At 35.1% G+C, this 15,135-nt stretch overlaps 2 protein-coding genes across 2 annotated transcripts in view; both read right to left on the bottom strand.

The window, feature by feature from the left end:
- Nucleotides 1-15,135, bottom strand: part of PCDH11X (protocadherin 11 X-linked) — a 1,221,358-nt gene that overhangs the window by 1,159,034 nt on the left and 47,189 nt on the right. The window lies entirely within an intron of this gene.
- The window catches only part of CYLC1 (cylicin 1), a 50,336-nt gene that overhangs the window by 30,839 nt on the left and 4,362 nt on the right, over nt 1-15,135 (bottom strand). Inside the window, exons 2-4 of the mRNA XM_049766918.1 lie at nt 14,862-14,980; nt 11,651-12,819; nt 11,164-11,524 (exon numbers count right to left, since the gene is read on the bottom strand). Coding sequence (XP_049622875.1) covers nt 11,164-11,524; nt 11,651-12,819; nt 14,862-14,980 — 1,649 coding nt within the window. The remainder of the gene's footprint in view (nt 1-11,163; nt 11,525-11,650; nt 12,820-14,861; nt 14,981-15,135) is intronic.

Genomic DNA, 15,135 nt, shown 5'->3' with positions numbered 1-15,135 from the left:
ACCCAATTAAAAGTCCTTGTGACTTATTCTTACTGATTTCACATAAGCTTTGACTATCCACAGAAACTTAGAAATTCTATGAATGTAAAATAAAATAAATTGGATTAATATACATGAGTGCAGATGAAAGCATGAATCACAAAATAATTTAAGGATATATATGTACGATAAAACTTGACAGAAGTAAAATATTTCATAAATTATTTTTCCAAGGACAGTGTAAAAAGGAGAGAGAACATCTCATAGAAAATGACTTGAAGTTGGATGTGAGAAGGAAGGCTAGAAATGAATGTAGAGAAACAATAGCTCTAGTGAAAAGGAAAACATTGTTTAGAAATAGAGGAAAGTTAGGGATTTTATATAATTCTCATGGAAGCAACAGAACGCAAATATACTACAAAGAAGACAAAGCATAGTATTTGAGGCTGGAACTAAAATGACTAAATTCATCAACAATATGCATAAAATAAGGTGAAACAATTATAAAAACAGTTATTAAGACCCCAGGACATACATTTTATATAATACTGCCCTAGAACAATAAAATTAAGCATGAAATATAATAAAATAACATTTTATATTGATAGCTGGCTCAAAAGCCATGAATAATATTGCTGACACAACTAAGGAAAATCATGCTCAAAATATGTTCATATTAATTTTGATATAACAAATAGGCATATTCTTATTTATATTATATTTTAGAACTCAAAGATGAAAATTAAAATGTCTTGATTCTTGAATATGTATTTACCAAATTCAGTCCCTAGCACTGTATTCCCACATTTTCAAAATTACAGCCCAATTAGTCCTAAGAACTAATTGTGGCACTAGGGATCCTTAGCAACACTAGGCCCTAGCAACACAACACTGCCAGCCTAAGCACTGAAATTTCAGATCTGGAGTGTAACAAAAATTACCAGAAGATTTGAATCTGAAGATCCCTGACTGTTTGAGAGGTCATCAAAAAAAAAATCAGAAAGCAAAACAAATTATATTATTTATAAAAACTAAAAGCATTTTAACATTACTTTTGATTAACATGTGAGGCATTCAATTATTTTATTTTTGAAGTTGTTCCTCTTAGATAAAACCTAACTGTTAATTCTGAAGCTTTTTAAGTGAAATTTATTATTAAATTGACATATAATCATGTCATAAAATTAAATTGTACAACTTGCTGGAATTTCAGAAATACATGAAAGGCAAAACATTAGTAGTAGGAAACTTTGATACCCCACTCTTATTGAACAGATCAAGACAGAACATACAAAAACAAGAAACAAGAGCCCAACAAAAATATTTGGAAGTCTAGATCTAATAGACATTCTTGTAACTTCATTACCCTAAACCAAATGCATATTTATTAAATTAAAATTAAAATAACTATCAGATATCTTTACAGGGCACGTTAACATAAAGATAGAATTCAATCATAGAAATAAATTTGAAAAAATCTCCAATATTTAGAGACTAAAAATATTTTGTTAGATTACAGTTGTATCAAGCCACAAATCAAAGAAGAAACAAAAAAATTCCTTGAGTTGAATAAGACTGCCAGCACAAATATAAGAAATCTGAAGTGCAGAAAGGCAGAACCAAGAAAAATCACAGCAGTAGATGCTTAAATAAAAATAAAAGAAAACCTAAAAATATTACCTAATTTCATAGTTTTTATTAACTATAAAAAGGAGCAGTAATTTAGTCCCAAAATATGTATAATAAAATAAAATGAGAAGAAAAAAACAAAACAACAATCAGAGAAAAAATTAATAAGAATCAAAGAAATTGAGAGCTGGTTTTTGAAATAGTAAAAATGATCATCAAACCATTCTTAAACCCAATGAAAAAAGAAAACCAAATACATCTCATCATAGAATACAGGGGAAGATATTACCAACAATACTTCAGAAATATTAAGGATTACAAAAACATAAGTTTATGCCACTAAAATACTTAACACATTACTAGAAATTCAGCCTTTACATTAAATCAAGAGAAATAGAAATCAGTCCAATCATAAGTATGGAAATTGAAGCCATAATTAAAATTCTCCACCACATAACACATAGATGACCAACATGCATATTAAAGTGTTAATCCTCACTCATAATTAGCAAAATGCGAATGATAATACAATTGAAATATAATCTCATGTGAGAATGGCATATAGAATTTAGTAAAATTGTAGTGAGAAAGAAACCTTTATTCACTGTGATAATATTCTCTGGTTCAGCCTCTATGAAGACAGTTTGGAGATTTACCACAAAATAAAATTATTCAGTTTTTCCCATATTAAAAAGTGATATGAATTCTTGGCAAATATCTCCAACACACAAAAATGTTAATTAGAAAAAATACTTTCTTGATACTTGAAGCTCTCCTCAGAGGAATGCGACGTGCACCCCCAAAAAACTGCATCCTGAAGCTGCCCAGCCAGTGAGAGACTCCTCAGAGGCCTGGGAAGTGCACCCCCAAAAAACTGCGTGAGACTCCACCTTGATGTGCTTTTGATCACCCTGAGGACTTGAAGGGAACACTTTTCTTGCTTCTCTGTCCTTCCTGAATACTTGAAGCTCTCCTCAGAAGCCTGGGAAGCACACCTCCAAAAAACTGCATCCTAAAGCTGCCCAGGGAGTGAATGAGAGAGTAAGAACTGGCTGTGGGGATCACCAGGCAGAGTGCTGATCCCCTCTGCCTGAGGAGACTCCGCCCAGCTGTGCTTTTGATCACCCTGAGGACTTGAAGGGAACTCTTTCCTGAGCTTCTCTGTCTTTCCTGAATACTTGAAGCTCTCCTCAGAGGCCTGGGAACTGCACCCCAAAAAAACGGTCACCTAGAGGCCCCAGAAGAGCACGGCTGTGAAGTTTTGTGGCCGCGCACACTTTCTAACCAATGAACCCCACCATAACACGAAGAAAAAAAATCACACTACAAGTTTGACAATGGAGAAACCTCGAAGGCAAACACCACGCACAAAGAAAGAAGACTATAGCTCAGATGACCCAAAAAATTTCAACCATCTGATTAACCTAGATAAGAAGTTTAAAATAAAATATGGAAGATGTTTGTAGAACTCAAAGAAAGCATAGATTGATCTGAACAGAACACAAAGACAGAAATCAGAAAACTCCAAACTGAAATAACAGACCTGAAAAACATGGTAACACAACGGAAAATTCAGTGGATAGCCTCTCCAGCAGGTTAACAGCAGCTGAGGACAGAATCAGCATGCTGAAGATGAGATGCAGAAAAACTCAACACAGCAGAAGAAATTGGAAAAGAACCTTAAGAGAAATTATAAGGGGCCCGGAGAGATAGCACAGCGGTGTTTGCCTTGCAAGCAGCCGATCCAGGACCAAAGGTGCCTGGTTCGAATCCCAGTGTCCCATATGGTCCCCCGTGCCTGCCAGGAGCTATTTCTGAGCAGACAGCCAGGAGTAACCCCTGAGCACCGCCGGGTGTGACCCAAAAACCAACCCCCCCAAAAAAAGAGAGAAATAATAAGGCAATGGAAAAAGTACTCAAGGAATGTGAACAAATAAAAATAGAAGTCTTTGATAAACTCAACAGAAACAACATAAGAATTATTGGACTCCCAGAGGCCCAGGTAAAAGATCCTCGGAAGAATCAACTGTCAAAGATATCATCAAAGAGATACTCCCAGAGTTAAAGACTACATGCAATCAAATCCTGCATACCTGAAGAGTACCAGCTAAAAGAATCCCAAAGAAAAACACCACAAGGCACATTCTTGTTACAATGACAAATCCCACAGATAGAGATAGAATACTAAAAGCATCAAGATCAAAAAGGGAAATTATATTCAAAGGAGCATCCTTAAGACTCACAGCAGACTCACAGAAACTCTCAAGGCCAGAAGATAGTGGTGGGATATTGTGACAAGACTGAATGAAATGGATGCCTCACTGAGAATACTGCACCCAGCTCGACTCACGTTCAGGTTTGAAGGAAAGATACATAGCTATATGGATAAACAACAGCTCAGAAACTTCATAGATGAAAAACCAGCCTTAAAGGAAAAACTGAAAGGTCTAATTTAAGACAAGAGAGACCAACAAACACAACAAACGTATCTACATTAAACATTAAATCTTATGACAATCATCTCACTCAATGTCAGAGGACTAAATTCACCAATTAAAAGACACAGTAGCAAAATGGGTCAAAAAGATGAATCCAACCTTCTGCTGCCTACAAGAAACACACCTGAAAAATCAGAAAAAACATAGACTCAAAATCAAAGTCTGGAGGAAAATAATCCAAACAAACAACACCCTTAAAAAGGTGGGTTGGCCATATTAATATCCGAGGACACGAACTTTATACTCAGAAAAGTGGTAAGGGACAAAGATGGACACTTCTACTGATCAAGGGATATCTGCAACAGAAAGAAATCAGACTATTAAACATATATGCACCCAATGAGAGACCAGCAAATTATCTAATACAATTATTGACAAATCTGAAAGAAGACATCAATAATAACACAGTGATTGTGGGAGACCTCAACATGGCCCTATCAACACTTGATTGGTCAACCAGACTGAAACCCAACAAAAACACACTAGCCCTGAAAAGAGAAATGGAAGAAAGAGGACTAGTATATATATATATATAGGACACTCTACTCCAAAAAACCTGGATATACATTCTTCTCCAATGTACATGGGACATTCTCCACGATAGACCACATGCTGACACATAAAACATACCTTCATAAAATCAAGAGGATAAATATCTTGCAGGCTACCATTGCTGACCACAAGGCTCTGAAATTAGATGTGAACTACAAAGCCACACAGAAGAAAAACTTTAACAATTGGAAATTAAACAGCCTGCTACTGAACAACCAGTGGGTCCAAGATGAAATCAAAAAGGAAATCAAAGCTTTCCTGGAAACAAATGATTATGAAGACACAAAATGCAAGAATCTATGGGACACAGCAAAAGCAATCCTGAGAGGAAAATTTATAGCTTTGCAAGCAAACATCAGGAAGGAAGAAGGGGCATACGTGAATAACTTAATGACGTAGCTCATAAAATTAGAAAACCAACAAAAGCAACCAAAAAAAAGGGAGACAGAAGGAAATAACAAAGCTGAAAGCAGAAATCAATGAAGTGAAAACCCAAAAAGCAATACGAAAGATAAAAAAAAGCAGAAGTTGGTTCTTTGAAAAAAATAAGCAAGATTGACAAACCATTGGCAAAATTCACAAAGAGAGAGAGAAACCTGATAACCTTTATTAGAAATGAAAAGGGGGATATCACAACAGATATTGCAGAGATCCAAAGGTTAATCAGAGACTACTTTGAGAAACTTTATGCTACTAAACATGAGAACCTAGAAGAAATGGATATATTCTTGGACACTTATAACCTTCCACGGTTAAGTAAGGAGGATGTAGCATATCAGAAATCCCACATAACTCTGGAGGAAATTGAAACTGTAATCAAATGTCTGCCTATAAATAAGCCCAGGCCCAGATAGATTTACTAATAACTTCTTTCAAACCTTTCAAGAGGAGCTACTACCAATCCTAGCCAGGCTCTTCCATCAATTTGAAAAACCAGGAACACTCCCAAACAGCTATTATAAATCCAACATCACCTTAATACCAAAACCAGACAGAGATGCTGCCAAAAAAAATTACAGACCAATATCCCTGATGAATGCAGATGCAAAGATCTTCAACAAATTCCTGGCAAATAGGATGCAATGCATCATCAAGAAGATCATACACTACAACCAAATAGGTTTCATCCCAGGAATGCAAGGATGGTTTAACATCCCTAAATCTATCAACATAATACAAAACATCAATAACAAGAAAAAATAAAATCACATGGTCACAAAAACAGATGCAGAGAAAGCATCTGATAAGGTTCAACACCCATTTTTGATCAAAACTCTCAGCAAGATGTGAATGAAAGGCACCTTTCTCAATATAGTTAAAGCCATCTACAACAAACCTATGGCAAATATTATCCTCAATGGAGAAAAACTAAATGCCTTTCCTCTAAATTCTGGTACAAGACAAGGCTGTACACTCTCACGACTCCTCTTCAACATAGTAGTGGAAGTACTTGCTATAGCGATCAAGCAAGAAAAAGATATCAAGGGAATTCAGATAGGAGAGGAAGAAGTCAAGCTCTCGCTGTTTGCAGATGACATTATACTCTAATTAGAAAACCCTAAAGACTACTAAGAAGCTTATAGAAACAATAAATTCATATAGCAAGGTGCTAGTCTACAAAATTAACACAGAGAAATCAATGGCCTTTTTATACATCAAAAATGATAGGGACATTAAGAAGGCAATCCCATTCACATTGGTGCCACACAAACGGAAATATCTTGGAGTCAACTTGACCAATGACGTGAAGGACCTATACAAAGAAAACTATAAAGGCCTGCTCCAAGAAATAAGAAAGGAACACGGAAATGGAAACACATACTGTGCTCATGGATTGGCAGGATTAACATCATTAAAATGGCAATACTCCCCAAAGCATTATACAGATTTAATGTGATCCCTCTATAGACACCCATGACATTCTTCAAAGAAGTGGATCAAACACTTATGAAGTTCATCTGGAACAATAAACACCCTCAAATAGCTAAAGCACTCTTAGGGAAAGGAATATGTGAGGCATTACTTTCCCCAACTTTAAACTGTAATACAAGGCAATAATTATGTATGAAAACAGCACGGTATTGGAATAAAGACAGAACCGCAGATCAGTGGAATAGGCTTGAGATCTCAGAGAATGTTCTCCAGACATACAAGCACCTAATTTTTGACAAAGGAGCAAGAAACCCTAAGTGGAGCACGGAAAACCTCTTCAACAAATGGTGCTAGCAGAACTGGTTAGCCACTTGCAAAACAGCGAACATAGACCCCCATTTAACATCATGCACGAAGGTAAAATCCAAATGGATTAAAGACCTTGATATCAGTCCTGAAACCATAAAGTATATAGAACAACACTTAGGTAAAACACTCCATGACATTGAGACTAAAGGAATCTTCATGGAGGAAACTGCACTTTCCAAACAAGTGGAAGCAGAGATCAACAGATGGGAATACATTAAACTGAGAAGCTTCTACACCTCAAAAAATAGTGCACAAAATACAAGATCCACCCACCGTTTGGGAGAAACTATTCACCCAATACCCATCAGATAAGGGGGCTAATATTCAAAATATACAGTGCACTAGCGGTGTTTGCCTTGCAAGCAGCCGATCCAGGACCAAAGGTGGTTGGTTCGAATCCCGGTGTCCCATATGGTCCCCTGTGCCTGCCAGGAGCTATTTCTGAGCAGACAGCCAGGAGTATCCCCTGAGCAATGCCGGGTGTGGCCCAAAAACCAAAAAAATATATATATATATACAGTGCACTGACAAAACTTTACAAGAAAAAAACATCCAATCCCATCAAAAATGGGGAGAAGGAATGAACAAACACTTTGATAAAAAAGAAATAGAAATGGCCAAAAGGCACATGAAAAAATGCTCCTCATCACTAATTATCATGGAGATGAAAATCAAAACAATGTGATACCATCTCACACTACAGAGATTTGCACATATCACGAAGAATGAGAACAGTCAGTGCTGGCGGGGATGTGGAGAGAAAGGAACTCTTATCCACTGCTGGTGGGAATGCCGTCTTGTCCAACCTCTATGGAAAGCGGTATGGAGATTCCTCCAAAAATGGAAGTTTGAGCTCCCATTCGACCCAGCTATTCCACTCCTAGGGATATACCCTAGGAACACAAGAATACAATACAAAAATCCCTTCCTCACACCTATATTTATTGCAGCACTATTCACAATAGCCAGGCTCTGGAAACAACCAAGATGCCCTTCAACAGATGAATGGCTAAAGAAACTGTGGTACATATACACAATGGAATAATATGCAACCATCAGGAGAGATGAAGTCTTGAAATTTTCCTATACATGGATGTACATAGAATCTATCATGCTGAGTGAAATAAGTCAGAGGGAGAGAGATAGATGCAGAATAGTCTCACTCATCTATGGGTTTTAAGAAAAATAAAAGTCATTTTTGAAACAATCCTCAGAGACAATGAGAGGAGGGCTGGAACTTCCAGCTCACTTCATGAAGCTCACCACAAAGAGTGGTGACTGCAGTTATAGAAATAACTACACTGAGAACTACCATAACTAAGTGAATGAATGAGGGAACTGGAAAGCCTGTCTAGATTACAGGTGGAGGTGGGTGGGATAGAGGGAGATTTGGGACATTGGTGGTGGGAATGTTGCACTGGTGAAAGGGGTGTTCTTTACATAACAGAAACCTAATCACAGCCATATTTGTAATCAAGATGTTTAAATAAAGATATTAATAGTAAAAAAGAAAATATATATATACACACGTATGCTCAGTACTGCACTTAGTACAACAAACAGTTAAGATATGGATATGGAACTAACACAAGTGGCTAACAACAGATGAATCAAGTTGAGAAATACTGTGCAGCTATAAAAAAGAACAAAGTTCTGCATTTTTCAGCAACATGGATAGAAGTAGAAGATATGTTGAGTGAAGTAATAATATAATCTTCCTCACAGTAATAGAAACAAAGGCACAAAGGGAAAAGTAGTTGACAAAATTGAGTTCAGAGTGTGATAAGGAGGGGTTCTGAAGTAGGAGATCTGTGTATAGTGGGGGCTGCAGTCCATGCGACATAACAAATTTTGGCCTACCCTGCAAGGTTGATCTACCAAGGGACTTGGATCCTGAGTGGAGGATATACTGTGCTTATGAATGAATGCTATTCTGCCTGTTCAGGTACAGACAACACCCAGGTGATCTGGGTAAAAATCTGCATGACACAAAGGATGTGGGCTGAACAAAATAAAAAACTATGACCCACCCACCCTGGGGGTTTATGTGACCACTAGGTAATCTTTCACCCACATAAACTCCCCTGCAGCCTCGCTGTCATTTCAAGAACTGACAGTGACATAGGGAAGAAGCACGTTAGGCTACAAAAGGAACCATGGTGGAGCAGCAAAAATTACCACCATGCCTTTTGGGTGAAGACTGAAATCCTTCAGACCCAATCAGTCTTAATACCTAAATAACTATGAAATGGATCTCAGTTTGGAATTGCTCAGGGTGCTCAACAAGCTTAAAGAAACAATGGAATGTGGGGCCTGAGAGATAGCACAGTGGTTAGGGTGTTTGCCTTGCATGCTGCTGACCCGAGATAGACCTGGGTTCAATTCCTGGCATCCCATATAATTCCCCAAGCCTGCTAGGAATGATTTCTGATTGCAGAGCCTTGAGTAACCCCTGAGCAAACCCGGGTGTGGCCCAGAAGCTAAAAAAAGAAACAATGGAATGTACTGCTAATAAAACATAGGCTGTATGACAGCAAAAATGATATAAATATAAATAAAAATGTCAGAAGTTAAATATTTGTTAAGAAAATTAGAGTAACAGATGCTGAACACAGAAACAATGGGATCAAAGACGAAGTACAAGAAAATTCAGGAAAACAAAAGATGATGAAAATAACTCAGGTTAGGGGCTCGAGTGATAGTACAGTGGCAAGGTGTTTGCCTTGCACTCAGCTGACCCAGGATGGACCTAGGTTCGATCCCTGATGTCCCATATGGTCCCCTGAGCCAGGGTGAAAATTACTAATTGAATAAAATATGAAAATAAAGTTATAGAAGCCAAAAATATGTGTTGCTGAAAGGAGAGAGTTAACTTTAAATTTGTGTTGTAAAAACTGACCCTGAGAAAAATAAGTTGTGGGATGGTAACAAAATGGTATTTAGTAATCTTGAGAAGTTTTGATAAAATGCAAAGATGGATAAATGTAACTGGATAGTATCTCTGAATACTGGAATATTTTCAAGACACTGTGAATAGATTCAAACTGTTTAAAGTTCAAACTAATCTATGGCCTTTACTTTTATTCTTGTTTTTTTTGGGGGGGTTGTCACACCCAGCAGTGCTCAGGGGTTACTCCTGGCTCTACACTCAGAAATTGCTCCTGGCAGGCTCAGGGGACTATATGGGACACGGGGATTTGAACCACTGACCTTCTGCATAAGAGGTGAATGCCTTACCTCCATGCTATATCTCCGGCCCCACTTTTATTCTTATATTTTGTTTATTTTTGTTAACATTGTGGTACTGCTGTTTGAAAAGCAGTTCATAACCACCCAACAATATATTTTAATATGTTGTAAATATTGTTGACCACTTCTATAGCAGTTCTTTTTTTTTTTTTTTTTTTGGTTTTTGAGTCACACCCAGCAGCACTCAGGGGATACTCCTGGCTCCACACTCAGAAATTGCTCCTGGCAGGCTGGGGGGACTATATGGGCTGCTGGGATTTGAACCAATGACCTTCTGCATAAAAGGCAAATGCCTTACCTCCATGCTATGTCTCTGGCCCCAATATAGCAAGCAGTTCTTAATAAGGAGATAATATATTAATGTAGTCTAAAAGCTGACTTTTTGAGTATTAGAATAAAAATTTCCCTGAGATAATTTTTATAGAAGTGAAAGGAAATTCTGTATTACAGAAACTATAAAAAATAAGACACAAAATCTTATTATAAATCAATGATAGCAAAAATTAATGTAACATGTAGGAAAATTCCAACCAGAATAGAGGAATATAAGCCTGTTGGGAGAAAATACAATAATAGTAGGCCAATAAAAATGATAATAACTAATCAGCGTTTGTTTATATATGGATAGAATATGCTTTTGAATGTTATATTTCAAACCTACTCTAAGTTTTAGTTGCCTTTACTATATCCAACAACTTCTAAAGTAATCTTCAAATTCATATCTGCCACACAAAATTTTAGTCAATTTTAATTTTCATTGATTCTTAGAGAACTGTGCCATACCTTTTAAAATTTGTTTCCCTTTATATACTTCTCTTAAGACTAAATGCAGTCCTTAACTTCTGACATTTATTTTGCAATTCTTTTGAACACATTTCTAATATTTAGTTTTGATATGTGAGTCAAAATTGACCAATATTTTACAAGAAAACAATTCAGTGACATTAAAATAAAAAAATTAAATATGGAATTAACAATGCATTGTTCTCAAAGCACAAAACAAGTGTTTACATACCAAAGGAGCATATCTTGGTTTGAGAATAGGAAGCAGCGGCTTACAGCGAGGTTTGACCTTAGGTGATGTCAGGGGAGACTCACAAGAAAGTCGTGGTCTTGCTTTAAATGAACTAGTTTTTGCTTCTTTGTCAAATGTCACCCTTTTGGGTAACTTTTTGCGTTCTTTTTTTAGTTCTGGTACTTCCTCCTTTGAGTCTATAGATGTGACTGGTTCAACTCGTTTTTTAGAAGGAGGTATATCTAGAGAATCTTCAGATTCAGTTTCTGATTCAGATTTGGTTTCTGATTCAGATTCAGTTTCTGATTCAGATTCAGTTTCTGATTCAGATTCAGTTTCTGAACTTTTGACCATATCAGACCTTTTTGGAAGACTTTTGGCACCCTCCGTATCAGATTCAGTTTCAGTAGAGTCTTCGTACTTCATTGCAGGCTTCTTTTCTTTTCTTTTTGATCCTATATTCTCATCATTTTTTTCTTTTTTCAACTTCGATTCAGATTCAGAATCAGCATCAGTAGATGCAGGATCCGTCTTGATATCTATTTCCTCCTCATCTTGCTTTGGGTCTTTCTTAACCCTTAAATCTTTTTTATCTTTCTTTTCTTCTAATTCAGAAAAAGATTCAGCATCAGTAGATCCAATGTCCTTTGCTTCCTTCTTGTTATCTTTCTTGTCAGGTTTCTTTTCTTTCTTTCTCTCTTTCTTTGCATCCTTTGAATCTACAGATTCAGCATCAGTAGATCCAATGTCCTTTGCTTCCTTCTTGTTATCTTTCTTGTCAGGTTTCTTTTCTTTCTTTCTCTCTTTCTTTGCATCCTTTGAATCTACAGATTCAGCATCAGTAGATCCAATGTCCTTTGCTTCCTTCTTGTTATCTTTCTTGTCAGGTTTCTTTTCTTTCTTTCTCTCTTTCTTTGCATCCTTTGAATCTACAGATTCAGCATCAGTAGATCCAATGTCCTTTGCTTCCTTCTTACCTTTCTTGTCAGGTTTCTTTTCTTTCTTTCTCTCTTTCTTTGCATCCTTTGAATCTACAGATTCAGCATCACTAGACACAGTAGACTTCTTTGCATCCTTCTTCTTGTTATCTTTCTTGGCTAGATTTTTTTCTTTCTTTGTATCTTTTTTGCCATCACTTGAAGATGAAGATTCATCATCAGAACTGTTTTTATCAACTTCCTTAGCATCTTTCTTTGGACGTTTTTTTGAATTATTCTGTGAGTAATTCATTAAAGATAAGTCAGCTGTCATGGACTGAGCACAGTAATACTCATAAGGTAACAAATTAATTCTAAAACATGTTGAGCAATTTTCTGAGTTGGCATCAGTCTTAGAGTCTTTTGTAAATATGAATTCAGTATTCATTTCGTTAGATCCTATTGAATTCTGCCCAGGTTTTTGGATATCCTTCATTGAGACTAAATCCATGTATTTGGATTCTGAATTTGTTTCTAATTTGGACTTTGAGTTATTAGATAGTTCAACTTCAAGTGATAAAACTGCTAGTGTTTTATCCGATTCATTCACAATTTTTGGTTTATCATCATTTACTGCAATTTTAGATTTGATAGTTGGTTCATGAAGGCTTGTAATTTTTTTGAAATACTTCTTCAAAGTAGCTTGCTTTTCACCTTTGGACTTGTTTGATTTATTCTTCTTAGGATAAATTGAGGGAATATGAAGATATCTAAATAGACCCCGACTCCTGACAGTTAAATTAAGAGATGATCTCTGGATTCTTCTCAAAAGATGCCTTATCCATAGTCGAGCTGGTTTTTTAATGTCTTCTGTTTTTATGTTTTCATTTCTCTGTAAGTATTTTACAACTATATAAGTATTGTAGCTAAGCACTATTTAAAAAATATTTTAATATTGAGTTTTGAAAATAATTTGTATTTTCACTAGCAATCTTAAAACTTAAATAATATTTTAATTTAATTTTAATAATGTGTTTATAATCAGTACTGCATTGGAAATAAGATGGCATATGAAAATGAGGGGCTTCTTAATTATAGATATTAAAAATCATGCCCCAAATAATTCATGAAGTTTAAGAATCCATACACATTACTAAAAGTACACATACACATTATTAAAAGAATATCTACTTCTAGATTTTGGGGCAAGTTTCTATACCATTAACATCAAGTAAATATAGAAATAACAGAATATCTTTAAATAGTACCATACCAATTCTTGTAATATATCAGGACTATAATAATTTCAATTCATATATTTTAAATATATGATCAAATTGAGAGAATGAGAATCTGATTCTTAAGTTCTGTGAAACACAATAAAATAAAATAAAACAAGTGCTCTACATTATATGTGTTAGAATCTTTTCAAAAGTTTCACCTAAATATTTTTAAATCTGGCTGTTACAGAAGGCAACATTTTCCCATCACATTACTTCAACTGTTCAGTAGCTGTATCACTCATTTGTTATATATTCATTAAGAATTAAAGGAATATCATGAAAAAAGCTGTAAATTTGGATCACTAGGGATTAAAAAAGACTTTGAAGAAATGCTTTTAAAATGATGTTTCTGTCACAAAAAAGAATACAACTTATGTGACTAATTTTTGTAATTAATTACTAATTTTGTAATTAATAGTGTATCTTTTATTTTTCAAAAGGAGTATCTGTAAGCAACCTTGTAATATCACACTGTATGTTATATTAAAGAATTTGGAGATCTGGCTCTTAAAACCAATGTTCTCCCTTTTACTTGTATTTGACTTGCTTGTCTCTAAGTAATTTTATATGCTTTTCCACTCAGGAGAAGCCATATTCTCTTTATAAAACACATTTTTCTATCTTTATCTTCCCTCATCTTTTGAAGCATGTTTCATTTAATAAAAACTACTTTGCTTTATGATAACTATTAATATAGAAGAAAATAGACCCTAAATCCTCATTAGTATAGATGGGATTTTTCCTAAGCTTAAAATGTATGTCATTTTTATTTTATAAATAATATGATTCAATTTTTCTTTGTTTTTTTGGGGCCACACCCAGTGACACTAAGGGTTACTCCTGACTATGAGCTCAGAAATCTCTCCTGGCTTAGGGATGCCGGGATTCGAACCACTGTTCGTCCTTGATTGGCTGTGTGCAAGGCAAACACCCTACCGCTGTGCTATTGCTCTAGATCCATGATTCAAAATTTAAATGCTTTGCAGCTAGTAAATATTTTGTGAGATATTTTATTAGATTTAATATTAGATTTTTTAATTTTTATTAGCTTATTGGATGAATAATGCATCTGAAACAAAGAACCAAGTAATTTGAAACATATGGAGAATATCTATAATGCAAAGAATATAAATATAAAATGTTTGCTTTAAAACAAGAGAAATCATTAGAAAATAACAAAGCATTGATATTTATTATAATACATATATAACCTAGCAGTGGTGGAGAAGGTGGGGAATAAGGAGAAGGATTAGAAGTAGCATAAAAAGATTTGTGGAATACGTTGGGCACTTGGATTGGAGTTAGGGGAAGTAACATTTAGAAAAAATTTAAAAAAAAGAAAAAAAATATAAATATCAATGCTATTGTAACCATGTTAACTTGACTACAGTAATAAAATTCTTCTTCCAATAATTAGTAAGACATGCAGTGTGGCTATTTTATACTTCACATAGCATAATCATTTTAGATCATTTTAAATGATATTCTAAATACTTACAGGAACTGTTCTTTTTAATTCTGAAGGTTTTGATCTTTTTTTCATACCAGGCTGAGGTGTCTTGGGAAATGTCAAAGCAAAGTATTCTTGATTCCATACTTTTTCCTTTGATTCATTGACTAAAATAAGAAAAAACAACAAGCAATTTAGAGTTGTCAGCTTTTCAAAACAATAAAATATTGAGTAAATAATGTATTGTTAAACCTAAGTTGTATCTCAAATATAGCTTAGCCTCTGGACTTTGTAGTTTTTTTCATAATAATTAAGGAATAAA

This window comes from Suncus etruscus, chromosome X (assembly GCF_024139225.1).
Source record: "Suncus etruscus isolate mSunEtr1 chromosome X, mSunEtr1.pri.cur, whole genome shotgun sequence".
Classification (NCBI taxonomy): Eukaryota; Metazoa; Chordata; class Mammalia; order Eulipotyphla; family Soricidae; genus Suncus; species Suncus etruscus.
Note: the sequence above shows the minus strand (reverse complement) of the source record. Positions and strands in the feature narration are given on the sequence as shown.